This window comes from Eumetopias jubatus, unplaced genomic scaffold (assembly GCF_037043125.1).
Source record: "Eumetopias jubatus isolate StellerSeaLion01/CBP00866 unplaced genomic scaffold, mEumJub1_p1.0 scaffold_2, whole genome shotgun sequence".
NCBI lineage: Eukaryota > Metazoa > Chordata > Mammalia > Carnivora > Otariidae > Eumetopias > Eumetopias jubatus.
The window spans coordinates 35,235,138-35,259,445 of NW_028274808.1; the positions used below are offsets into that span (position 1 = coordinate 35,235,138).

At 53.6% G+C, this 24,308-nt stretch overlaps 1 protein-coding gene across 5 annotated transcripts in view; it reads right to left on the minus strand.

The window, feature by feature from the left end:
* Positions 1-1,639: 1,639 nt before the first annotated feature.
* Positions 1,640-24,308, minus strand: part of FGFR1 (fibroblast growth factor receptor 1) — a 47,795-nt gene continuing 25,126 nt past the window's right edge. Inside the window, exons 3-18 of one of the 5 annotated variants that reach the window (XM_088020963.1) lie at positions 17,207-17,473; positions 15,764-15,847; positions 15,314-15,486; positions 13,169-13,292; positions 12,011-12,201; positions 9,922-10,066; positions 7,817-8,013; positions 6,609-6,754; positions 6,294-6,415; positions 5,717-5,827; positions 5,015-5,205; positions 4,193-4,315; positions 3,887-3,957; positions 2,581-2,718; positions 2,347-2,452; positions 1,640-2,236 (exon numbers count right to left, since the gene is read on the minus strand). In XM_088020963.1, coding sequence (XP_087877089.1) covers positions 2,060-2,236; positions 2,347-2,452; positions 2,581-2,718; positions 3,887-3,957; positions 4,193-4,315; positions 5,015-5,205; positions 5,717-5,827; positions 6,294-6,415; positions 6,609-6,754; positions 7,817-8,013; positions 9,922-10,066; positions 12,011-12,201; positions 13,169-13,292; positions 15,314-15,486; positions 15,764-15,847; positions 17,207-17,473 — 2,366 coding nt within the window. In that variant the 3' untranslated portion in view covers positions 1,640-2,059. Of the gene's footprint in view, positions 2,237-2,346; positions 2,453-2,580; positions 2,719-3,886; positions 3,958-4,192; positions 4,316-5,014; positions 5,206-5,716; positions 5,828-6,293; positions 6,416-6,608; positions 6,755-7,816; positions 8,014-9,921; positions 10,067-12,010; positions 12,202-13,168; positions 13,293-15,313; positions 15,487-15,757; positions 15,848-17,206; positions 17,684-24,308 lie in introns of those variants that run through there. The other 4 variants (XM_028124100.2, XM_028124093.2, XM_088020962.1 and 1 more) reach the window with 4 other exon arrangements.

The window sequence follows — 24,308 nt, forward strand, 5'->3', positions numbered from 1 at the left end:
CAAGGAAAGACACCACTCTAAGGTCTCAAAGCAAATGATTTTAAGAGCAGAAATTCATTTCCTGGCTCTGTTCACCAAGTTATGCCTTCTTTAAACACAAACACAAACTGTAATATGTTGACAGACGCATATTTACAGAGAGACACAAGGATAAGAGAGAACTTTACAACAGCGGCCAACACTGCAGCTGCCCCCCCAAATAGCTAGCTCAGAAAGGAAACTTAAAGCAGCAATCCTGTTTGCCCTGCAGAAATAAAAGCGAATCTGACTTTCTTCTGTATTTCGCAGTAATCCCGCAAAGAGTAAGCTTTAGGGGCGGGGACGGAGTACTTCCAATTCCAGGGCTGAGGTTCTGAGGAGGGAATCCACGTGTTGAGTGCAGTGATCACCAGCAGGTGGCAGAGAAAGAAAATTTCCAAGCAGCCAAACACCAAACATTCAGAGAATTTTTCCCCTTTCCTGGGGGATGGGGTGGAGTTTGTCCTGGAAGAACTATAGGAAGCCAAGATCTGCGATAGTTCTAACACATGAAGTCTGGTCACAGACACAGGAAGGATGGTGGGGTGGGGGGGTGGGAGAAGCATGACCAGAGTAAGCTGGGAGACATGAAGCAAGGGGCCTGGACGTCAAACTGATCTTACGTGACAAGTTTTCCCTCACATAGAAGTACGGACAAAACCGCACCCACGTGAAGGAGGAGATGCGTATCTGGGTTTGAGTTTCTGCAGGCCCTGGGTCCCGTAATCCGTAGCTTTCCTTTTAAATCCCTCGAGCTCTACCCTTTGGCTATTCCCAGGTAGGCCCCCAGCCCCCCTTCTGACCCTCCCACCCCACCCAACCCCACCAGTTTCCTCTGAGGAAACAATCTGTGGTTGAGGGCTGCGGAGCCTTGGCTAGGGGCCCAGAGCCTCGGGTGCACTGAGGTTCCTGCCCACCGCACACAGTCGTCTCCTCCTGCCTTTCCAAAAAGCATCGGAGAGGTAGGAGGTTTGTCCCGGAGGAGGTCCCGGGGCAGGACCTGAGGGGGAGCAGTTGCGAGGGAAGTGCAGGGAGCTGGGGCGCCCTCGGGGACAGACATAGCCCCAGGGCCCACGAGGCTCACTCCTTTCCAGCTGACATTCTCTCCCTTGTCCCCTGTCACACAGCCCATATAAAAATGAAGCAGCAGCAATTTTTATTGAGGGACCTAAACTGAAAATAGGTTTAGAACATAATTTAAAAAAATAAAACAGCAAAAGTAGCAAAAAATATATGACCTTTTTAAAAACATTTTCCTTTTTTTTTTCTTTTTTCTTTGTTTTTAATATATAGCAACTGATGCCTCCCAGCCACCAGGAGCATCTTACCCAGTGGGTAAATCTCTGGTAACGACCCTTTTAAAAAGACATGTAAATATATACTCAGATTTATACACTTTGTGTTTTCTTCATAGCTATGTACAAAGCCCCCAGTTTGGGGCTGAGCCCCAGGGCCACGACACTGCTCCCAGCCTTTGCCTCCCCATCCTCTGGTACCAGGTATTTGGTCAGCAAAGCAAATTAGTATCGGAATTAATAAGCCACTGGCACCATCTATCTGGGGTAGAGGCTGCCCTCAGCCGAGGCCCGGAGCACTTGACCTCCCCCCCCCCCCAGCTATGGCTGCAGCCCTGAGGACAAGGCCCCCGCCCCCAGAGCACGGGCTTACAGGTCCCCGAAGCAGACAAAACCAACACAGGAAAGCTCGGGTCAGCTCTTGCCCGCATGCCTGCTCATCTCCCACTCCCCAGCCCTCCAGGCACTGCTCCGAGGTGGTGGGGAGGGGTCTTGGTCCAACAAGGGGGAGCGGACAAAGTGGCCATGAGCAAGTACCTGCCTCTCTGCTCCTCTCTCACACAAGCAGGTTGTGAGGAGAAGGAGGAAGAGAGGTGAACTCCGTGGGGTGAAGGCCTCAGGTAAGGCAGCTGGCTCCTGCCGGCACGAAAGGGGCAAAGGGGAAGGCAGCGAGTCTCGCAGGGAGGGGTGGGGGGTGAGGGATACAGTGGATGATGGAGTCTGGGCACGGGGGGCGGGGGTGCTAGTCAGCGTCGTTTGAGTCCGCCATTGGCAAGCTGGGCTGGGTGTCGGGGCAGACAGGGCTCCTCGGGCAACGGCTCATGAGAGAAGACAGAATCCTCCCCTGAGGAGCAGGTGGAGCTTCGGGTGTCAGGAAAGCTCGGAGAGTACTGGTCCAGGGGCACGGACAGGTCCAGGTACTCCTGTGCAAGGAGAGACAAAAGGTCCGGCACTCTCCGCCCCGCGGCAGTGCTCACTCACAGAGGTGCGCCTCGTGGACGGTGACTGAAGGTCTAGGCTAGGATAGCCTCACCTGGTTGGAGGTCAAGGCCACAATGCGGTCCAGGTCTTCCACCAGCTGCTTGAAGGTAGGTCTCTGAGAGGGTACTGCATGCCAGCAATCCCGCATCATCATGTATCTGGGAGAGGATTGTCGAGTCAGGGCAGGAAGGACCAGGCAGGGCTGCTTTATCAAGCTAAACCCCTTTCTCCTTCCGTTCTTCCCCCAGGACCTGGCCCAGGACCTCAGGTGTCTTCCCATGCTTACAGCTCATTGGTGCAGTTACTGGGCTTGTCCATCCGATGACCCTCCTTCAGCAGCTTGAAAAGCTCCTCCACAGGCACGCCAGGATATGGGGAGCCTCCCAGAGTGAAGATTTCCCACAGGAGCACCCCAAAAGACCAGCTGTGGAGGAGCACAGAGCCACCGGGTCTTATGGGCACAGAGCCAGGCCAGCCTAGAGTCCTTTCCACCCCCTCCCCAGTGCGTCATCCTGACCCCCCCAGGGTATCATCCTGACCCCCGCAGCGCGTCATCCCCAGCGCGTCATCCTGACCCCCCCCAGGGTATCATCCTGACCCCCCCCAGTGCGTCATCCCCAGCGCGTCATCCTGACCCCCCCCAGCGTGTCATCCCCAGCGCGTCATCCTAACCCCCCCCAGGGTATCATCCTGACCCCCCCAGCGCGTCATCCTGACCCTCCCCAGCGCGTCATCCCCAGCGCGTCATCCTGACCCTCCCCAGCGCGTCATCCCCAGCGCGTCATCCTGACCCCCCCCAGGGTATCATCCTGACCCCCCCAGCGCGTCATCCCCAGCACGTCATCCTGACCCCCCCCAGCGCATCATCCTCAGAGCGTCATCCTGACCCCCCCAGCGTGTCATCCTGACACTCCCCAGCGCGTCATCCTGACCCCCCCAGCGCGTCATCCTGACCCCCCCAGTGCGTCATCCCCAGCGCGTCATCCTGACCCCCCCCGCGTGTCATCCCCAGCGCATCATCCTGACCCCCCCCAAAGCGTCATCCTGACCCCCCCAGTGCGTCATCCTGACCCCCCCAGTCCGTCATCCCCAGCGCATCATCCTGACCCCCCCAGCGCGTCATCCTGACCCCCCCAGTGCGTCATCCCCAGCGCGTCATCCTGACCGCCCCCGCGTGTCATCCCCAGCGCGTCATCCTGACCCCCCAGTGCGTCATCCCCAGCGCATCATCCTGACCCCCCCGTGTGTCATCCCCAGCGCATCATCCTGACCCCCCCAGCGCGTCATCCTGACCCCCCAGCGCGTCATCCTGACCCCCCCAGCGCGTCATCCTGACCACCCCCAGGGTATCAGCCTGACCCCACCCTCCCCCAGCACAGACGCTTATGGGGAAAACGGGGGCTAGTGCTGGAGCTCACACTGGCCTTTCAACCTCTACCGAGTGAACAAAGGAGGGGGACACATCCAATGTTTTGTTTGGTTCTCTCTGAGAGGGAAGGAGACCCCTGTCCATCTCAAGGGGCACGCCGGACTCTACTGTGCTGGAATCTTCTATCCCACGTATCCCTGGCAATTGCCTCTTTCAAACTCACACGTCACTCTGGTGGGTGTAGATCCGGTCAAACAAGGCCTCGGGGGCCATCCACTTCACAGGCAGCCGGCCCTGTAAGCGGCATGAGGGAGATTGGGGGTAGCCCAGGCCCGGGCGATGGGGGGACAAGCGGGGGGCACCCATACGACTGGACATGGGGAGGACGACGCATGCTCGGCTCGTCCCACAGCACCGTCTCTCAAACAAGGCCACCGGTGCTGGGTCCCAGCCCGGAGACGGAAGTAGGAGAAAGCCCAGCGGAGTCCTGAGCGGAGGACCTGAGGCCGGTTCTGTCCTCAGCACTTACGTTGGTTGTCTTTTTATAGTAGTCGATGTGGTGAATGTCCCTCGCGAGGCCGAAGTCTGCGATCTTCATCACGTTGTCCTCGGTCACCAGCACGTTCCTGGCGGCCAGGTCTCGGTGTATGCACTGCAGGCAGAGGAGATAGGACGCAGGTGAGGGGCTGCCCGCCGTCAGCCTGCCCCAGGGCCGCTGCTCCAGCACTCGTGCCTCCTCCTGCCACACCACTACCCCTCGAGCTTTCCAGGTCCCTCTCTGACACTTCAAAGCCAGCCATTCGAGCACCTCCAGCTCCAGGCCCTTGAATCACCGTAGCAAACCCTCTGTGTGTGGCTCCCTTGCACTCCTCCTAACTCATAGCTCTGGATCTGCACCCAGGTAGTCTGAACCTGGATGCATCTGTCCAGTCGGGGGAGGTGGGTGCTCTCAAGCGCTGGCCCCCAGCTGCAGCACATCCGCACTGGGCTGGGGCTCAAACGCAGCCTCCGTTTATCCGAGCACCAACACTGAACTTCACACCGTCACACAGGACTTCATTGTGCCCCATAACCAAGCCACAACATAGGGCTTATCATTCTTTCTTCGTATTTGGAGATCTAGAAGTAGCTGCCTGGGGCTGCCCGGAGAGTGGCAATGCACAGACCTGAACCGTCCCCAGTCTGAGTGGACTTTCTGCACTCTGACGCCCCTGAGAGCCTGAGACAGCACAGGCAGGCGGTGCTCCAGATGTCTCCAATGCTCCCAGACGATGCAAAGTCATAAACCGGAGGACAAGGGAGGCTCTGTTCCCACCCCGACTTCACCCAGGGGAACCCTCAGGAGCCATACCTTCTTGGAGGCGAGATACTCCATGCCCCGGGCCACCTGATAGGCGCAGGATACCAGGTCCTTGGAGGAGAGCTGCTCCTCTGGGTTGTGACTGGGGTTGTAACAGTACTCCAGCCCAGGAGGCCTCCGGGCCTGTAGGTACTCCCGTAGGTTGCCTTTGGAGGCGTACTCCACGATGACGTACAAAGGGCCTGGGAGTACGGGGACAGATGGGCCATCGGTGGGCAGGCAGGGGCTTAGCTTCACCCCCAGGGAGCCCCACCCCCAACCACACACCACGTGTTTGTTCCCCAGGCCTAAGTGCACCTTTAGGGAGCCTGGGAAATTCACTCCACTACCCCAAGAAAGCTAGGGAAAGGTTTCTTCCCAGCATACTCCAGGAAGTTCCCGAGCAAACCTGGGGGTGGGGGTGGGGAGCCCTAATTTAGGCCACAGTGACTCACCTGGTTCCACCCACCCTATGTGTATGCATCTAGATACCTGTCTTCTAAGATGAACGCCAGACCCCGAGAAGTAACTCCAGCTACTGCTGAAGTGGCCTCTCCTCTTAACCCCATTCCCTGAGCGTCGCTGAGATGCCTGGTCACTGTTACTATCTTCTCCCCGACAGACACTGTTATCCAAGTGGGAGGCCCAGGTTCTCGGCTGAGGCCCTATGCTGGCCTGGCCGGCACGGGAGAGCTGGACTAGCTTAGCGCCTACCGTCCTGTGTGCAGGCCCCCAGCAGGTTGATGATGTTCTTGTGCTTCCCGATCATCTTCATCATCTCCATTTCTGAGATCAGGTCTGACAGGTCTTTCTCTGTTGCGTCCGCTTTACACACAAACCGGGAGGGCACGGGACTCATTTACTTGGAAGGGAGGATGAGAGGAGGAAAGCGAAGGGAGGGGAGACGGGGTGGATGCTCGAGGAGGCCCTGTTTTCGGGGACTTGCTTCTCTCTCCTCCCCATCTCACACCCGAATCGGTTTTTCTTCCCCTTTATGAGAGCTGTTGGCAACGTGTGCTAGTGTGTGGGGTGGAGGACAGGATGGGAAAACCCAGCTAGCAATGGGATCTAGAATACACCTGCCCACGGCCCAGACTGATGCCAAGGAACTAAGGGAGAGCATGGCCATCTCAGGGTTCAGAATGATGCTCCTCCACGCCCAGGTGATGCTACGCAGGCTGTGCGGCAGGTGTGGGCCATGACAGGGCACTGGAGAGACTGCTGGCCCAAGGCCCACAGTTTGCTTGGACAACAGCAGGCTTGTTTTGGCAAGGACAGAAGCAGCACTTACCCTTCAACATCTTCACAGCCACTTTGGTCACACGGTTGGGTTTGTCCTTGTCCAGCCCAATGGCCTCCGCCAACACCACCTGCCCAAAGCAGCCCTCTCCCAGGGGTTTGCCTAAAACCAGCCTTTTGGGAAAAGAGAGGGTGGTGTGAGATGGGGCTGGTAAAATTTCAGCCTTGAAGGGCCATCCCATCTCCACCTCTCCAAATTCCACCCAGCTGAGAGCAGAAAGTGTCAAACTGTTCTTTCTGGATGCATCTGGAACCCCTTCACTTTCAGCGGGGGACTTCCTCAGAAGTTGAGAGTTAAAGTAATTACCTGTCTCGAGGCAGCTCCCAGCGAGGGTCTTCAGGAAGCTCATATTCAGAGACCCCAGCCAGCATGGGGGTTCCACTAGAGGAGAGACGTGAGGGCCGAACGAGCAGAACGCCAGAGTTCATGGATGCACTGGAATCCGCCGACACCTACAGGGAAGTGTGGGGTCACCCTTCTAGCGAGGATGGGGTGGGGGAGGGGGCGGGGGGCTGTGAGCCACAGAGGATTCCTTCAACTCCTCAGGGCTTTCCACCAATGGCAGACGTGTGTATCTCTTATCTGACGTTCTTTCTCCAGCACAGAGTGGCAGAAAAACCACAAGAGGTCTGAAGATCTAAGTTCGAAAACAGACTTATTTTTGCCGCCAGCTACCCTTTTCACTCATTTAACAGGAGCAGACCAAATCTTTCTCTTCCAGACTGACATTTTGTTACCTATCATTGCAATCACAACTCTATTGTTGTCCCCATTCTTTGTGAAAACTCTGCCTCAGATTATGCATTCCTTTTTTTTTTTTAAAGATTTTATTTATTTATTTCAGAGACAGAGAGAGTGAGAGCGAGCACGAGCAGCGGGGAGGGGCAGAGGGAGAGGGAGAAGCAGACCCTGCTGAGTAGGCAGCCCAACCCGGGGCTCGATCCCAGAACCCTGGGATCAGGACCTGTGCGGAAGGCAGACACTTAACCAACTGAGTCACCCAGGAGCCCCAGATTATGGATTCCTAACTCCCAAAGCACCTTCCAGAATTAGCCCAGCTGCAAATGAACATTCTCTCCTTTCACACGCCTTCACCCTCTGTTCCATTTCCTTGGATGAGAGGAGGGTGGCATCCTGGCACCTGACTCAGGTCCTCTGCTCTGTATCTTTGTACCTCTAACTGACCCTCGGGGACCGTTCAAAAGTACAATATGAGTTGCACATTCAGCCTGGCTAGGGCTTTCTCCCGATCCACATGCTGGGTGAACAGGGGGCTTGCAGTTGGGGTATGGTGGGCATTCTGAATTCGTGGGCTAGAACAGCTTGGAACCCAACTGTGGAGCACTTAGGACATTCTACTACCCCTGGCCCAAAAGCTAGAAAGCAAAGCTGGAAGTGGTAGGTTGGGGGACCGAGGAGAGGGCAGGGCATTTGAAGGTCCTGGAGGCGGCCCCAGGGGCACAGGGAGAGGCGCTGATGTGGGGTGTGCAAATCCCCTATCTACTTTCTGTTACCTGTCTGCGCAGAGGGATGCTCTTGGCTAGCTTGTGCACGGCCATCTGGCTGTGGAAGTCGCTCTTCTTGGTACCACTCTTCATCTTGTAGATGATGACAGACCCCACCATGCAGGAGATGAGAAAGGCCCCGGTGCAATAGATGATGATCTCCAGGTACAGGGGCGAGGTCATCACTGCTGGCCTCTCTTCCAGGGCTGAGTCAGTGTGAACAGGGTGTTAGCAGGACCACTAGGGTCCCAGCTTCATAAGAAAAACAACCCCCATCTCCTTTCCTCTGAGAATTTTCAAGGCAGAGAAGAACCAAGCCTGGTCCCAGCTGGGACTAAGGTCTGGCACTGAGCAGATCAGATAGCATATGATCTCTGAATCTTCCCGATCCTGACTCGAATCCCCCAAGGGCGAGGGACTAGAGCTATCTTGCCACGTGAGGCCCAGCCTCATTCATTCAGGATCCTGCCTTGCTCAGCAGGACTGCTGGGATCGACGGGTACCAGGTACCCACAAGGGTTTTCTCCATCTACTCATGGAAACCCGGCCCTTCTCCGCAGAGCCTCAGTCCTGCATGTATCCACCTATCACATGGGACAGATGAACCACTTAGGAGTCTGTTGTCCCTGACAGCCCACGAACACCTTCTCCATTTCCACATGCCACAGCGCCCGGCATACAGTGACACATCATGAGTTCAAGGAGAGAGGATGGGGGGAACCAGTCTGTGTCCTGGGTCCTCGCCTCCTGCCTATACCACCTGTGTCAGGTCAGACACGTAAATATTTGTACCTAGCTACACCCCCGGCAAAACTAGCTGCATTTCCCACCACATCTGGACCGCTTGAGAGGAGAACGTCCATTTTGCGCACTTAGGAATCCTACTCGGGCCCTAACTCCTAAAACCGAACGAAGAAACTGGGGAGGGGCACTCTTTTATTCTCTTCTCCCACCTTCCGTTTAGAATCCAGCCCGCTCCCGCCAAAGCCCACCCAGCTGAACCCACCCTTCCCTTGCACACACGAGGCGGGGAGGCTTGCCCACTGGGGTGAACAGCCCTCTATCTTGGATGGCATTCTTCCAAATACCAGCCAGCCACAGAGGCAGGCGTGCCGGGGACCTCCCCGGAGAGGCACTACGTGTGACCCCGGACGGAGCCCAAAGGAACCCCCGGAGCCTGACAAGGAGGCAGCAGAGCTAAGAACAGGAGGAAGTGTTTCTGTTTTTCTCTCTCCCCAGGATGGACAAACGAAGACAACCAAGTGGGAGCACACACGGGACAAAGACAGCGATGGGGTAAAAACAGAACGCTTCTCTGCCTCAAGCCGGGTTGCTGTCAGACCCTGCTGGCCGGGCAGGGCAGAGGAAGAGAGAGGAAGGGAGAGGAGGGGAGTGTCAGCAGCGACAGGAATAGCACTGTGCCCCGACCCACATGCAGGACACTCAAGAGGCAGCAAAGACCAGCCCACCACCTGAGCAGGCTGCAGGCTCCTTCCTTCCCAGCCCAACACACAGACCCCCCCTCTTAGGAGCCAAAGAGGATACAAGGGCAGCACAGAGTGGCCTCCCGAGTCAGGCCTGACTTAATGCTCTGCTCCAGTTCCCACATCTGGGTGGAAGCTCTCCTCCGAGATCAGAGGATGGCAGGGCAGGTGGGCACTGTTCCTTACAAGCAACAAGCACCTCTTTACAGAATGCCTACATCTGGTTAGAGGAGGCCTGGACCTCTCTTGAGACCTCTGGAGCCAGCAAGAAAGGATCAGACAAGTCGGGGAAGGCTGCTGGACCCAAGGAGGGAAGGCGCCTGCCCTGCAGGAGAGCCTGGCTGCAGGTTAACTCCAGATTCCATGCATGCATTGCATTGGCCAAGGGGGAGAGCCAGATGCAGGTATATAGGTGGGAGGCCTCCGTGTTCCTGCAAAATGAGGACAGCTCCCATGGGAGCTGAGATGATTCGACCCTCAAGCTTAGACAAATCGCCAGGGCCACCTGCTGGCCCCTGAAGCCCATTCCTCTACCTCTCCTGGCTCTGTGTCTCCCCCAGCCCCACAATGCATGCTCCCCCCGTGCCCGTGGTGAGGGCAGGACATCGAGAGGAGAAGTACAGTGTATACCTTCCAAAACGGTCAACCATGCAGAGTGATGGGAGAGTCCGATAGAGTTACCCGCCAAGCACGTATACTCCCCCGCGTCCTCAAAGGAGACATTCCTTAAGTGGAGCACTTCCATCTCTTTGTCGGTGGTATTAACTCCGGCAGTCTAGAAGAGACAACGGAAGCAAAATGGACAAGCACAGGACATGAGACCTCTAAGAGACACAGAGAAAGGGATGGAGGAAGAGAAGGGGGGAAAAACCGGAGGAAGAAATGCTCCCCAGCGTCTCCTTTGCAACAAGAACACACAAAAACCACCAGGCAGCGAGACCTGTTAGAGGAAGACAGTGAGACCCTGAGGGAGGGGCTCCGCAGACCTGCGACGCCGCTGGCTGGTTATGACCCTTCACCAGACGCTGGCAGCCCCTGGCCTGTCCAAGCATGCGGGCGGGCGGTGGGCAGCATGGAGAAATGCGGCCCGGCGGTGGGGGGCTGTTTGGTTTCAGGTAAAGTCAGAGGGCACACACAGGAGGGACGGATGGGTGCTGCGTCATGCGTGCACACACACACGCGCACACGCACACGTGTGCACATGGCCTACCAGTCTGCAAGGGGACACCCGGCCCCTTCTTGTCTCCACCACTCAAACCTCAGTCTGCACTGTCGTTCAGCACGCGGCCGGCTGATGGCCACAAGCGCACACACAGCCAAGGGGCACACACGAGGCACAGAGTTTGACACCGACGTAGTACCGAACCAAAGCAGCCTCCCAGGCCGGGTATTTTTCCATGGCTCTGGGCTCTAGAAACACAGCAGGATAACAGGGAGAGTTGGGTGCTGGCTTCCCCATCTGCCCCAGCAGCATGGGGCCTGAATCAAACTCCCAGCAAAGGGCCCCATCCAGCTCCCCATTACCTTTTGCCATAGGTCTGGTGACAGTGAGCCACGCAGACTGGTTAGCTTCACCAATATAATTGGAAACCTTACACACATACTCCCCGCTCTGGGCCTCTGTCACATTGAACAGGGTCAGCACCTCCGCATCCGAGCTATTAATCCCCGAATGCTAGAACAAACCAACGACAAGCCAGTCAGTGGGGCACACACTGAGACGTGGCCATACTTTGCTCCCACGTAATGTTAGGGCAGGCCCAGGGAGCTAAGGCAAGGGAGACATTAGTGAGACTTATCATCTTTCCCTTTTTAGAAGGACAAAACAAGTTGACTCCGAAGGCCCAAAGCATCTGACCGAAAAATAAACTTAAAAAAGAAAATTGCTGCCCCCAGTCACACATTCTGTCTGTGTCAGGCCCACTCCTCCGGGTCTAGGGCAGGCATTGTGAAGGGAGCCGGTGGCCAAGGGCCAAGGCCATGGCCTCATTTTCCAACGCAGGGGTTTCAGCACCAGTAGTGAAGAGAAGGGATGGCCAGTAAAACTCTGGGACGGCCAAGCCAGGGGAGGAGGAGGTCTAACTCTGGGACCAGGAGGTAAATCACGTTCCCAGCCTCCGGTTACTTCTTGCTGCAAGATCCACTGGGGGAATTAGGCAATTACCTTCCCTGGATTAGTGGAGCATTCGGGGACAATGAAAGTCTGGGAGTGAGAGGAAAAAGGAAGAGAAGGCCATTACTCCTGATGCTGTATGGAATTTACCTGTGGCATCTGCTTTTCCAACTCTGCCTAAGAGTCGTGCCCTTATCATTCACTCACTTGCCAGAAAGGACGGGACTTCGGAAATAGGGCAGAATCTGGCAAACACTTGCTGGAAAGGCTTTGGTCCCAGGCAACGGAAAATCAGGAGTCCAAATGCCTTCCCTGAGTAGCTGAGCCAAAAGCCTGAGCAAAGTCACTCTCAAGGCTCTTTAGAAACCAGCAGTGGCCACCCACCCTCCCCACCCCCGGCCCTCAGTTCCCACTGCACTGTCATTCTGCGACCTGTCACTAGCTCTGGGGAATGTGGCTAGGTCCCTATTTAAAACGGAGCATGTGCCCGAAGGTAAGGGATGCATCCGGGTCGCCAGCACTAAGCCTGACCATAGCAACTTGGGCCCAGGGAGATACGGGTCTCCTTCCCAGCACCCAGCCCACGGAGACTGGGGCCAAGATTACCTTCAAGATCTGGACATACGGCAGGTTGTCTGGACCAATCTTACTCCCATTCACCTCGATGTGCTTTAGCCACTGGATATGGGGCTGTGGGTCACTGTACACCTTACACATGAACTCCACATTGCTGCCCAGGGCCACGGTCTTGTTGGCAGGCAACCCCGCTTGCAGGATGGGCCGGTGAGGGGACCGCTCTGTGGAGGAAGAGAGAGAAGAGGCTCGTCAGGCCCCGCCATGGCCCGCTCCTGGCTGGGATGCTGACAGAGAGCATCTCAAAGACCACCAAGGAGAAGTGTGCTCCCCCTTGGATTTTCCACTGGGCAGAAGCATTTCCAGACTCTGCTGAGCCTTAGCCCCTCGACTTGAGCTGGGAGAAGGAAGAAGGTCCTAAACGATGAGGAACTTCCTCCGCGAGGCAATGCATCCATTTTCACAGGCACCAGAAGTCTCTTGCCTTAAATGGAGACCGCTAGAACTTCAGTCACATTCCCAGACCTCCCTACCGAAAATCACACAGAGTCGTTTAGACTCGCTACTCAAAGCATGGTCCATGAGCACCAGCACCAGCAGCACTAGGAGCTCACTAGCAATGCCAATCTCTGGTCCTATCTGGCTGGCCCAGAAGCTTCTTTTTATACCATATCCTTAAAGCCAAGAAGAATGCTGGCTGTGCAACTCTTTACCTTAAGACCTCTAGAGAATGAAATCAGAGCCTCCAAGAAGAAGAGGCTGCCGTAGCAGCACTGAGAGGCGTGCTGTGCTTTCTAGTGTTTCCTGCGAGGCCCCGCAGTCGGCATGGGTCTGGAGTCTTGCACTAATGAGCTTCAGTCTGCTCTTCAGTAAAGTGGGAAGCCCAGTGCCAACCTCGTGGGGTCCGCGAGAACTGCCGGGTGTCAGGCACCCAGCAGCAGCCACCGGATGCTCTATGTAACCCCTTCTCCCGTCACCCCTTGCAGGAGACTAGCCACAGCACCTTCCACCTTTCAGGAGTCACAGCAGCGTCCAATCCTCTCAACTAAATGCACAAACCAGGCAGGAAACCGGCTTCAGGCGACAGAGCTGATAAATGCCCGTGCCGGCCTGGACCCTATGGCCGTTTTCTCAAAGCCCTGCTCTCTTTCCTCGAAGCTCCTTCAACCCCTGTCACCGGCACCTTCTTACCCACGACATCGAGCTGGTAGGTGTGGTTAATGCTGCCATATTCGTTCTCCACGATGCAGGTGTAGTTGCCCTTATCCGAAGGCACCACGGAATCCATTATGATGCTCCAGGTGGCGTAACGGACCTGAGGGGAAACATGCCAGAGCGCTCCATTGTGGGTCTGGAGGAGAATGGAGGCAAGAAGCCGTGTGGAGGCAGGGGTACTCGGTGGCACTTACCCTCTAGTCCCAGCCCAGAGCGCACGGCCCCAGCAGCACATGAGCCAGGACAGGGTGGAGACTGCCTCCCACCCCCCACCTCTGGTCCACGTGTACTGAAAGAACACATCAGGCAGACGGGCATGAGGAACTCTGGACATCAACCTGCAACAGCCAGTGCCGTCTGCAATCTGACCTATGTGCCTCCTGCATTCTCCCAAACGCACCGGGAGCTTCCCACTCTGCGCCTCTGTTTGCATCCTGGGCTGGAAGGGCTCCTCGTGAAGAGTTCAGCCAGCCTGCCCCCGGCCTCTTCTTCCAAAAACCATCTCCTCCGGCCCAACCTTGGGTCAGAACGGTTCTCACTGTCCCTCTGTGCCCCTGCTGAAGCACTGATCACAGGCTGCTTTTCGTGATCGTGTTCGAGGATGCCTGCCCTCCTGTCAGACTGGAAATTCTCTGTGGTGCCTTGTACCACTTGTGGCAGCGCCTTGCATATGGCAAGTGCTGGATAAATTAATTTAATATGTTTCCCTGTTTTTCCTCATCTCTGCTTTTCTTTTCTGTTTAAAGATTTTATTTTTTTTTTCTTTAAGCAATCTCTACACCCAACGTGGGGCTTGAACTTACAACCCTGTGATCAACAGTCACATGTTCACCAACTGAGCCGGCCATGCACCCCGATCTCTGCTTTCCCCATACAAGATTAACGGGAGAAGAGCAGGGAGGTGAGATGGGACAGAAGGATGATCAGAGTCTTAAAAAGGGATTAAGAAGGAAGAAGTTCTTGCTAGAGTCACAGATGAGCAAGGACGCAAACAGACAATTGACGCAAACAGACAATTCACACAGCAGGAAATGGAAATCGCTTATTAACATACGAAAATTTTAAGTCTGCTAACAAGCAGAACAATGCACAAGAGAAGAGTGAGGTACTTCTGTCATCAAGGTTGTTGGCTCAGGTATGGTAAGCCTGTCATTCTCATACTCTGCTATGGGAAGATGAATTAATTTTTTCTTTTGGGAAAGTAATTCTTACCACAATAAAATAAAATTAAAAAATAAAATCATACCCCAGCTCATTACATCATCTCCCAATAAAGCAAATATCACAATAAATAATAAAGTACATCTTTCTGATGTACCTGGAACTCTACTGCCCAGTACACTTCCTGGAAAGACATGTGTTCAAGAAATGTTCATGTTACAAAAAATAAACGAATGAGTAAAATTACCTAGTTACTGGGGGAGAAAAAGGTAATGGGAAATATGCATTAAGGGCTTAAAGACATGCTTATACTTTGGTCTAGTAACTTTACTCCTAGCAACCTTTCCTGGGGAAGAACATTTAAAAACACTGACAAAGATACTCACCACAGTATAATGTAGAATAGTGAAAAACCAGAAAAAGACAAATATCACAAAATAGGTCATTACATCATGAGACATTTTGATAATGAAATATTATGCAGCCATGAAAAATTATCTCTCAAACACGTGGCAAAAGACTCATAATGTTAACAAGTGACAAGAAAGTATATATACAATGTGATTATATAAAAACCATATACATAGAAAAAAGACTAAAAAGGTTTTTTTTTGAGAGAGCGAGAGCAGTGTGCGAGGTGGGGGGGGGGCAGAGGGAGAGGGAGAGTCTCAAGCAGGTTCCACGCCCAGTGTGGAGCCCAACGAGGGGCTCAGGGCTCGATCTCATGACTCCGCAATCATGACCTGAGCACAGTCACATGCTTAACCAACTGAGCCACCCAGGCGCTCCAGGACTGAAAAGATTTTAAAGCTTCATTTGCGGTTTCTTGTATTTGAAATTTTTCTAAAGTGCACTGCTTTTATAGTTAGAAAGCATTAAACAATTAATGACATATAATAAGGATTTTCCAAGGAGCTTCTCCCGTTCCTCTTATACCGACTTTCATACATACACACGTACCTTGTAGCCTCCAATCCTGTGGTCAGGTTTGAATTCTTTGCCATTTTTCAGCCAGCGCAGTGTGGGGTTGGGAGTCCCACTGGAAGGGCATTTGAACTTCACAGTCTTGGCAGCTGGCACTGCGTGCAATTTCTTTTCCATCTTTTCTGGGGATGTCCAGTACGGAGCCACGGCTGCCCAGGGAAAGCCAAGAGAGACAGGCAGGGGGCCAGTCAGGCTCAGGAGCAGGGACCCAGGCCAGGACCCGGAGGTGCCCTGCCTACCTGCCCAACACCTGTCAACAGTGCCAGCTCTAATCAGGCCACCCCAGGGACCCCATGGCTAAGCATCGGGACCCCATGTGCTCTCTCCTCCCCTTCTCCAAACAATCATCCGAGCCTCCCCCTTCCCACTCAAACCCAACGCCCAGCCCGAAGGGCAGTAAGGTAGGAAACAGTGTCTCACGCATACGGTTTGGTTTGGTGTTATCTGTCTCTTTCTCCTCTGAAGAGGAGTCATCATCATCATCGTCGTCCTCCGAGGAGGGGAGAACATCTATGGGAAGCAGAAGGGGGCACTGAGGTCCCTTCGAGGGAAAAGGGCTCACTAGATTTCCATCCATATCAACAGCCGGCCATGAACATAAAGGCCAGTCCAGTTACAGATGAATGCAGATGCCCGTTCCCATACTGGACCCCAGTCTCATTCTGCCCTTAGTGATGGTCTCTCTGTGGGATGGAAACGGTTTATTTAAGAACTGCAGGCTCTATGCCTGTCCCCCGTCTTCCCCATCCCAACGCAGTGCCCCTTTCTGTCCAGAAGCCTTGAGACTGGCCAGTTCCATCAGGGGCAGCGGGTCCTCTTGAATTTAATTCCACCTTGCGTTCATGTCAGGACCAACAGCCAAGGAATCTGTGTGTATCCTTCAGAAACCCAGACAGATCTAGGCACACTATAGCCAGAAGCTATTTCTACAGCCATCTGGGGAAGAACGGGCTGAACAGTTTCTAGTTGGGATTTTTCTACCATGCATGTGCGAAGGCTTGAGGGCTGCCCCTCATAACCAGAGCAGAGAGGGAGCCCACCACACTAGTCCGCAGTTGCCAACACCTCTCCGCAGGTATCCGCCCCTTTTAAAAGGCTTGACACACATGTGGTCACCAAGCAGCGATCATGCCAGATCCTTTTCCAGTCCCTCCTAGTGCTTTTGGGGGTCTGGAGGGAAATAAAGGAGGCAAGTCCTTCAAGTGGGGGCAGGTTCTAAACGATACCTGGAGGAGAAGAGATGCCCAACCCTCACCGTGGGCTTTGCATACAAGGTGTAAAGAAAATTTCAGCTCTTCTTTGTTTTACCCTAGAGTTGTATAACAGTCATGTTCTAAAAAGTGGCAGAGTCCCAAAGTCACAGAGCTCTGGGGTTCCCTGGCTGCCCCTAATACAGCTCCAGAAGCTGGAGGACAGATGTTTTCCACAAAGTCTGGGAATATGGTGGTGCACCTGGATCCTTTCCCATACAGTAGGGACCCACCTCACCACATATTCCGGGGCTCTAACCCCCGAGCCAAGTACCAAGTCCAAATGGCAAGGGAATGACAGAATGGAAGCTGGCCGAGTCCCAGGCAGCACCTGGAGATCTGGGCAAGCTCTGGTGGAAAAAGATCAGTCTTACTGACCCAAGTGCATGAGCAGTCACTTCTGAGGCTGATCCTGGAAACCCAGATCTCTGACCTGAGGCCCGCACCACCCCCAGTCACCCCTCTGAGAGCGAAGCCACGCGGCGGGCGGGGAGCAATGTTAGTGGGCAGCAGTTTCCGAAGCAGAGCGGGAGCGGGGCAATCCCCGCCCCCGGAAACTAGCAGAGAGGGTGGGAGGGCTGGATCTGGGGAGAGGGTGAGGGCAGGCTTGGCTACCAACCTGAGATGTTGACAGAGAAGTAGGTGGTGTCGCTGCCCGAGGGGCTGCTGGTCACGCAAGCGTAGAGGCCGGAGTCAGCAGGCACGGAGTCCCGCACCTCCACCTCCTCCCCTGTGATGCGGGTACGGTTGCTTTCCACCAGCTGCACCCCGTCCCGCAGCCAGTTGATGCTCTGGACATCGTCCCGCAGCCGACAGCGAAGCTGCAGCAGGTCACCAGGGTGGACCAGGAAGGACTCCACTTCCACAGGGGCTCCCCAGGGCTGGGCTGCAGCCACCCATGGGGGAGGGGGGGAGGAGTCAAGGGACGGGGCAGGAAGAGGGGGAGAGGGAAGAGGGAGAGAGACAAAGGGAGTTAGGCTAGCGAGCCGAGCTGCACTGAGCCGCGGCATCCCAGGGGCTACAGAGCCAGGAGGCGGAACTGGAATAGGGGTCAGTGGGAGACAGCTGGCCACCTGGAACCCTACGTCTTCTTCTCTACCCAGCTCCGCCCACGGGCAAAAGAAGGAAGAGGCAAAGCCAGGAAGCAGCCACAGCAGCATTAAGCAGTTGACGTTTCATTTCCCTCCATCCAAGGCGGGGGGGGGGTGGGGGGGGAAGCCAGCCACCCCCCAGGGCATCTTTGTGTCCAGACTGCCCCTCCCTGCACACTCGGTTCTTTGCCAAGAATGGCCACTTCCCAGGAGAACACCCCATTTCCTTTGGGCTAGGCCAGCCTCAACTCTTTCCCTAGTAACAGCTGAGCAAACCCTTTCCCTCAAAAATCTAGCAGCCCCCACCTAAGTAGAGAGAAAGTAATTTGTCAACAGGGGCTCCTGGGTCAAGTGATTCAGCAGGGAGGAGTCTGGCCCCTCAGTGAGTCAGATGTATAAGATGCATATGGGAGAGAGCCGGCCCAGGGAGAGGTCAGCTCAGGGGAACCTCTAGCTAACAGGTGTCGGGCCAGAGGATGTGGAGCTTTTGACTTTATTAGGAGTGGAGGCCTGCAGCTGCCACCAAGCCCACACTTGCTCTGGCCACAACAGCCCTTGAACACAAAGCTCCTTTCTCCTCATCCCACTGCCGGGCTGCCCCTACAAGCCCCCCGCCTCCCCCGCCCCCAACACGCTGTCACACGCATTCGCTGCCCCTCACCTCTCTTTCCCTGGACCCCGGTTGCTCCCCGGCTCACAGACCTGATGCGACCTGGTCACCCATCCATCCCTTTCACGACCAGCAACTGGGCACTGGCACTGACAAAGAAGGCCACCATCCCAGACAGTTCCCTGCTCTGAGCAGCCCCTCTTTACTAACCAGGGGGAGATGCAGCTTCTATTTCCATTCAGGATGCTCACGGGCGCTCCCTCCCGGCGTCTTCTGCCAACTGTCCATCCCCCACCAAAAAGTGCCCTTGTTTCGGCTCGCATCTACCCCCTTACTTAGGTCCCCACGGTCCTGGGAGCCTTCTTTCTTTCTCACCCCCTGGTTAACCATCAGGGGCTCAGCCCGGACACCTTGTAGGTCCCCAAAGCAGGAACCTCTGAAACACACACTGCCTCTGGTCTCCGTGCCCCAGTACCCTTCAGGGCCTGTGTCTGCTGGCTCTCAGCTACCCTCCACTTCTCTGCCTGGCTGGGGACTCTGCCCCAAAGCCTCTTCCAGCTCCCAGTCTGGGTCAGGTGCCCTCCCACTGCACCTGTCACACTGAAGGAAAGTTCCCTTTCTTGACTGAGTTCCGAGGGTGGGGACGGGTCGTATTTACCTTTAAATCCCCAGCACCCAGTATGGGGCCTGGCACACAAGAGTTGCCCAGTAAACGCATGTGAACAATGCAAAAAGGACACAGGCACTGTCTCCTCAGCGTCTTCCTTTCTAAACTTTCTTTTCTCCTTCTCCAACCCTCATTGTAACCAACTCTGACATTTATCCAGGTTTCTGCCACAAGGCTTACAAATGAAGAAAATGAGTGCCTTGGGCGTCAGCTGGCACCAGGGACTAACAGCTGTTTTCCTCAGAGGGGCCAAGGCAGTAGGCCCTGACCCTCTTCAACCCAAGAGCTGTCTTAAATACTGGGTAAATATGAGTCATCAAAAGTGGGGGTGCTGCTTCAAAAGGGTTTGGAAGCCACTAGGCTAACAGTCATTTATATTTTTGTGAATCAGGTCAAGAGGAACACCACAAAGGTGAGCAGACCACATAACTGATTAAAAATAAGCCTTTTGGGTCTTAAAAAAAGTTATTCTTTCCAATTTTAATGGTTTGTGGTTTTGCCAAAAGAAGGGAGAAGAAAAGCAGTTCAGACTTGACCCTTAAGGAAAACAGCAGACACTCCTATTGATCAAATCTCCGCTCCCTCCAATGACCTCACTGATTAAATATTTTGCAGCTCCTGATCTGTACAAGCCGTTGGTCAAACAGTCAACTTGGTAAACTCAAATTCTTAGCCCCTGGCATCACAGCCTATTTTGACAGGTCCTGGGGACAAAGAGGTGGCAAGAGAACACGGGCACTTCCCCAAGAGAAAGTAGCAAAGGGACACTGGCCCTGCTGAGACCAGCTCTGGCTGATTCTAGCTTGGATCCCTAATTTCCCACTCGTCCCAACCAGGATGTGCAAACACAACTCGCCTACGGGGTGTATAAGAAGCCTCAAGGACCAGCTTTCTTTTCCCTGCCGCTGGAGTTCCAACTCACTCGGATGTTCCAAGCCTTGGTGTGCTCTATCCCTTTATTCCTCTGATCAGGATCCTGCACCATGTGTAGGATACAATCAAAATCTTTGCTTGGCATTCAAGGCTCTCTGAAATCTGTTCCCACCTCCCCATGTAGCCTTCTTCCTACCTTCCACTTTAAGGCTGGCTGTTCTGTAGACCAACTGCATTCTCTCCTCATAACAAAACTGACTTGGGCTCAAGGCTGTCAGCGTTGTGATGCTCTATCCTTCCCCCCCGACTCCACCCTGCCTGACACTGTTCAGAGTGCACCATCAAAGCCAGCCAGGAAGCCTGCTGTTGGTTCCAGTGTTGCTACCCTGTCTGTAACACAGTTACTGTGCAAACCACACAAATTCACGCTTGATTACATACCATCTTGTATCGTTTCTTTTAAAAACATCTTTATTGAGATATATTCACATACCATAAAATTCACCCATTTAGAGCATTTAAGTTCAATGGCGTTTTTTTTTTTTTGTATAAATTCACAGAGTTATGCAACCATCACCACAATCTTACTGTAGAACATTTATCACCCCCAAAAGAAACCCCACATGCCATCACACGCCATCACACACCATCCCCTACCTTTCCCTCAGTCTAGGCATCCACTGTTGCTTTGTCTCTAGAGATTTGCCTGCACTGGATATCTCATATCAATGGAATCATGCATAAGATGATTTTTTGAGAGCGCCTTTTCATTTAGCATGATGCTTTCAAGGTTCTTGCATGTGGCCACACATCTCACTACTGCATTCCTTTTGATGGCCAAATAATACTCCACTGTATGCATGTACCACATTTTATGACCCTGTTTATCGGTTGATGGACACCTGGTTCTACTGTCTCCTAAACAGTCCCAAGTGCCCATGTCTTCCTCTCCTAAGAAACAGCAAGCAACTCAGAGCAGAACTGCCTGTTGTAATTTTTCCACAGTGCCTAAGAATGTCAGAAACGGAAAACACCCAATAGGTCTTGAACTGAATTTAGCATCTGGGAAAGGCTAATTTTTAGAGGAACCAAAAATCAGCCCACGGCTCTTGGGTTATAGAGGATTTTTTTCATGGCTAACAGCGCTCTTGGATGTGTGTCAACATCTCTATTTACAAAGCAGGGATAATGCCACTTTCTTCTAGGAGGTGATGGAAAGGTAACCAAGCACTCGCTGGTTTCCTGGGCCCTGCCTGTCTGCATCACTGCCCTGAATAGCAGTCCTGACCTGGGGGAGTCCTATGTGTGGTGGCTGATGCAAGGGCATCCCTGCTCACCGGCAGCCTCTAACAATTCAGTCCCTACCCTCCATTCTCCTTTTGGTCTTTCCAGCGTCCCCCATTTAAGTCCCCCCTGGGAAAGGCCCTTGTATCTGTGGCTCCAGTTCCTCTGAGCTGGCCTTTCCCTGGTCAAGACCAATGGGCCAGGGTTATACTTATTGTTAGGTGTCAGGTGGCAAGAAAGGAGCGGACACCTTTATTGGGCTGGCCATGGAAGATGAAGAAAAGAAAGCCAGTTTACTGCTTGGCCACTTGAAGCCAGGGTTCTTCCAATCTTGGAGAACCTGATTAATTGGAATGGGGATGCTGTGAGGAAAGCAGCAAACCAGAACACTTGCTTTGTGCATCTTGTTTCCTGAGAGATGAGGTGGGAAACGGAGGCTGGAGGACATTTTGTATCTGGACTCTGTGATGACCTTGCCTGAGCCTGGAAGTGCTTGGCCGTGAGTCAGATTACAACATTCGCTCTTACAGGCTCGAGGTGCAATGTGTTCAAAGTGCATTGTGGGAAAAGGTGCATTGTGTTCTGATGCCCACAGCACAGGGTCACTGTTCTCATCACTGGGAGCGGGAAGGTTAGGGTTAGGGTTAGGGTTAGGGCTGGACTTGAAAATCCCTAGAAGATTAAGGCTGCCAACACCTTGGCCAACTCTCCAGAAAAGAGGAGTGAGAAAAGGCTCCGCTTAGCTGCGTGAATCTGAGACTGAGGAGGCCTCTGGTGCTGAGGCAGGTTCCTGGCACAGGGCAGGTGGCAGGTGCACTGTGGAAGGCTGTGCAGGCTGGATCCAGGACCCGCTTTAGTAAGACTGAAAGGGATTTATTTATATGCCAATCACCAATCCCATCTTGTTTCTCTAACAGAGCCTCTCTATCCCCCAGGGAAAACCAGGAGCAGATCAGGGAACCACACTTTTTAGTAATCCTCAGGGAAGCAAGCTAGAAAAAGAGGGGGGGGAGGGGCGGAGTTTCCCAGGGTGCTCTCAAGTCCAGGAACTTGGACTTGATGAATGTTAATGGAGCCTTACTGAGTCCCTCTTCCCTTCCTATATTCCTCCAAAATACAGGGCTTTGTAATCCCCCACAAGCCAAAAGGAGGTAGCATTTTGCTTATGGCACGACTGGCCAGAAGTCTGCCACTGTCCTCTAGCAGGCAATTCTGCCCTGGGTACATCGGATCAGAGCCAAGTGCTGGATTCTAAATGCCCAAGTCTTGGGCCAGCCGTGGGCACTGTGCAGGGTGGGGGATTGGAGCCTGTGAGAAGGCCCAAATCCATATGAACCTTGTCATTCGGAGAAGGTGAGATCCCAGGTCCCAAAATCCAAGGAGAAGACAGGGAGCTTTCTTCAAAAGAGCTACCATTGGGTGAATCTATGTGCCCTGGTTACTATGCAAGGAGAAGAAACGGATTAAACAAAGGCGCAGTAGACCCACGCCGTGCTCTAACCAGGGTGATCAACTTTACATGCTTTACATAACAGCTTGACACGACTGAAGCACTTTGTGGTGCAACACGAGACAACTGGAAAAAAGCAGGAGAACCCAGATCCAGCAATCCAACACGGGCTCTGAGCGTTCAGAACTTAAAAAAAAAAAAGTATTGGTGGTCAGGGCAGACAGCAGAGGTTGGACATAATGGTAGGGAAAGGGGAGGAAGCAATTAAGAATTTAGATGGGGAGTGATAACTCTGGGGGAGCAGAAAAGGATGGGGGTGCTTACAAGCAGGTCTGTGCCTGGGGATGAGGGAGTGTGGAAGGTGAGGCTAGAGGATGTCCTGCTTGGACTAAAGGTTCACAGCAGAAACAGCAAAAAATAATGGTTTCAGCCCATGGGGTGGGGGACCAGAGATAACAGAAGCACTAAAGAAGTCCCAGGGGACACATTTCTCTGCAGACTATGAAGGCAGACCTTTCCTGCTACATGGGCAAATACACCTGAAAAGGTACTTGAAATGCCAGTTCACCAGCCTTGGTCCCATAATAGCCGATCTGGTTTGGCAGTTACTGTCCCCAAGCCCCACAAACTTAACATGAACCCGGCAAAGAGTCACAACAGATTTGCACAGCACTTTGCAATTTATTATGTGTTTCCCCCCCATATTATCTTGGGACCCTAAACAATGCTGAAAATGGTAATGCTAATACTGGACGATATTTACAGCATGCTTACTATATCCTGTATACTGTGAAAGCTTCTAACACAGACTATTGTTCAATCCCTTAGGAGGTAGATATTAACTATTATCATCCCTACCTACGGACGTGGAAGCTTCCTATGTGCCAGGCAGAGGTCTCATTTAGTCTACACAACCCTGCAAAGTAGGTACTATTATTATCCTCATTTTACAGGGGGGACCCTGAGGCACAAAGAGGTCCATATTTGTCCAAGATGGCCTGGTCAACTAGTGGCCGGGCTGGGATTCAAACCCAGGTGGCCTGGCTCTTCAGAGTCCACACCCATCCAGAGCCCAGGTCTACTGCTTTGAAAACAAGCCTCTACCTTCACTTTGCCTTTGCAATGCTTGGCTTCCAAAAAGTGACTGAGACCCTTTCTGTTCAGGCCCCTGATGCTGTCTAACTGCACCCATGTCCCCTACCTCCATGCATGAGGTTCTCAAGTTGGTCGCTTTGACCTCTTTCTCCCATTCCCTCAGCCTCACCACCTCTACCTTATACTTTAGGGTTTTTTACCTTATGAATGTACTTTCCCATCCTTGCTCATCTACCCTTTGAAGCTGAGCAGGTGCAACTGTGCACATTTGGCAGGTAAGGAAAAGGGGCGGGGGGCCACACGGGGATAGTGACAGGCTCGGGACTAAGAATAACGCCCTGTTTTGGTATGGCACTTGATACTTCAAAAGGCATGTTTAGGGCACCTGGGTGGCTCAGTCGTTTAAGTGGCTGCCTTCAGCTCAGATCATGGTCTCCAGGGTCCTGGGATCCAGTCCTGCATCGGGCTCCCTGCTCAGCAGGGAGTCTGCCTCTCTCCCCCTTTCTCTACCTCTGCCCCTCCCTATTGCTCATTCTCCCTAATAAATAAATAAAAGCTTAAAAGAAAAAGGCATGTTTATTCACGTTCATTCCCATTTAAGTACGAAAACACGGAGACTGAGGGATTTCTCTCCAAGTCACAGAATAGGGG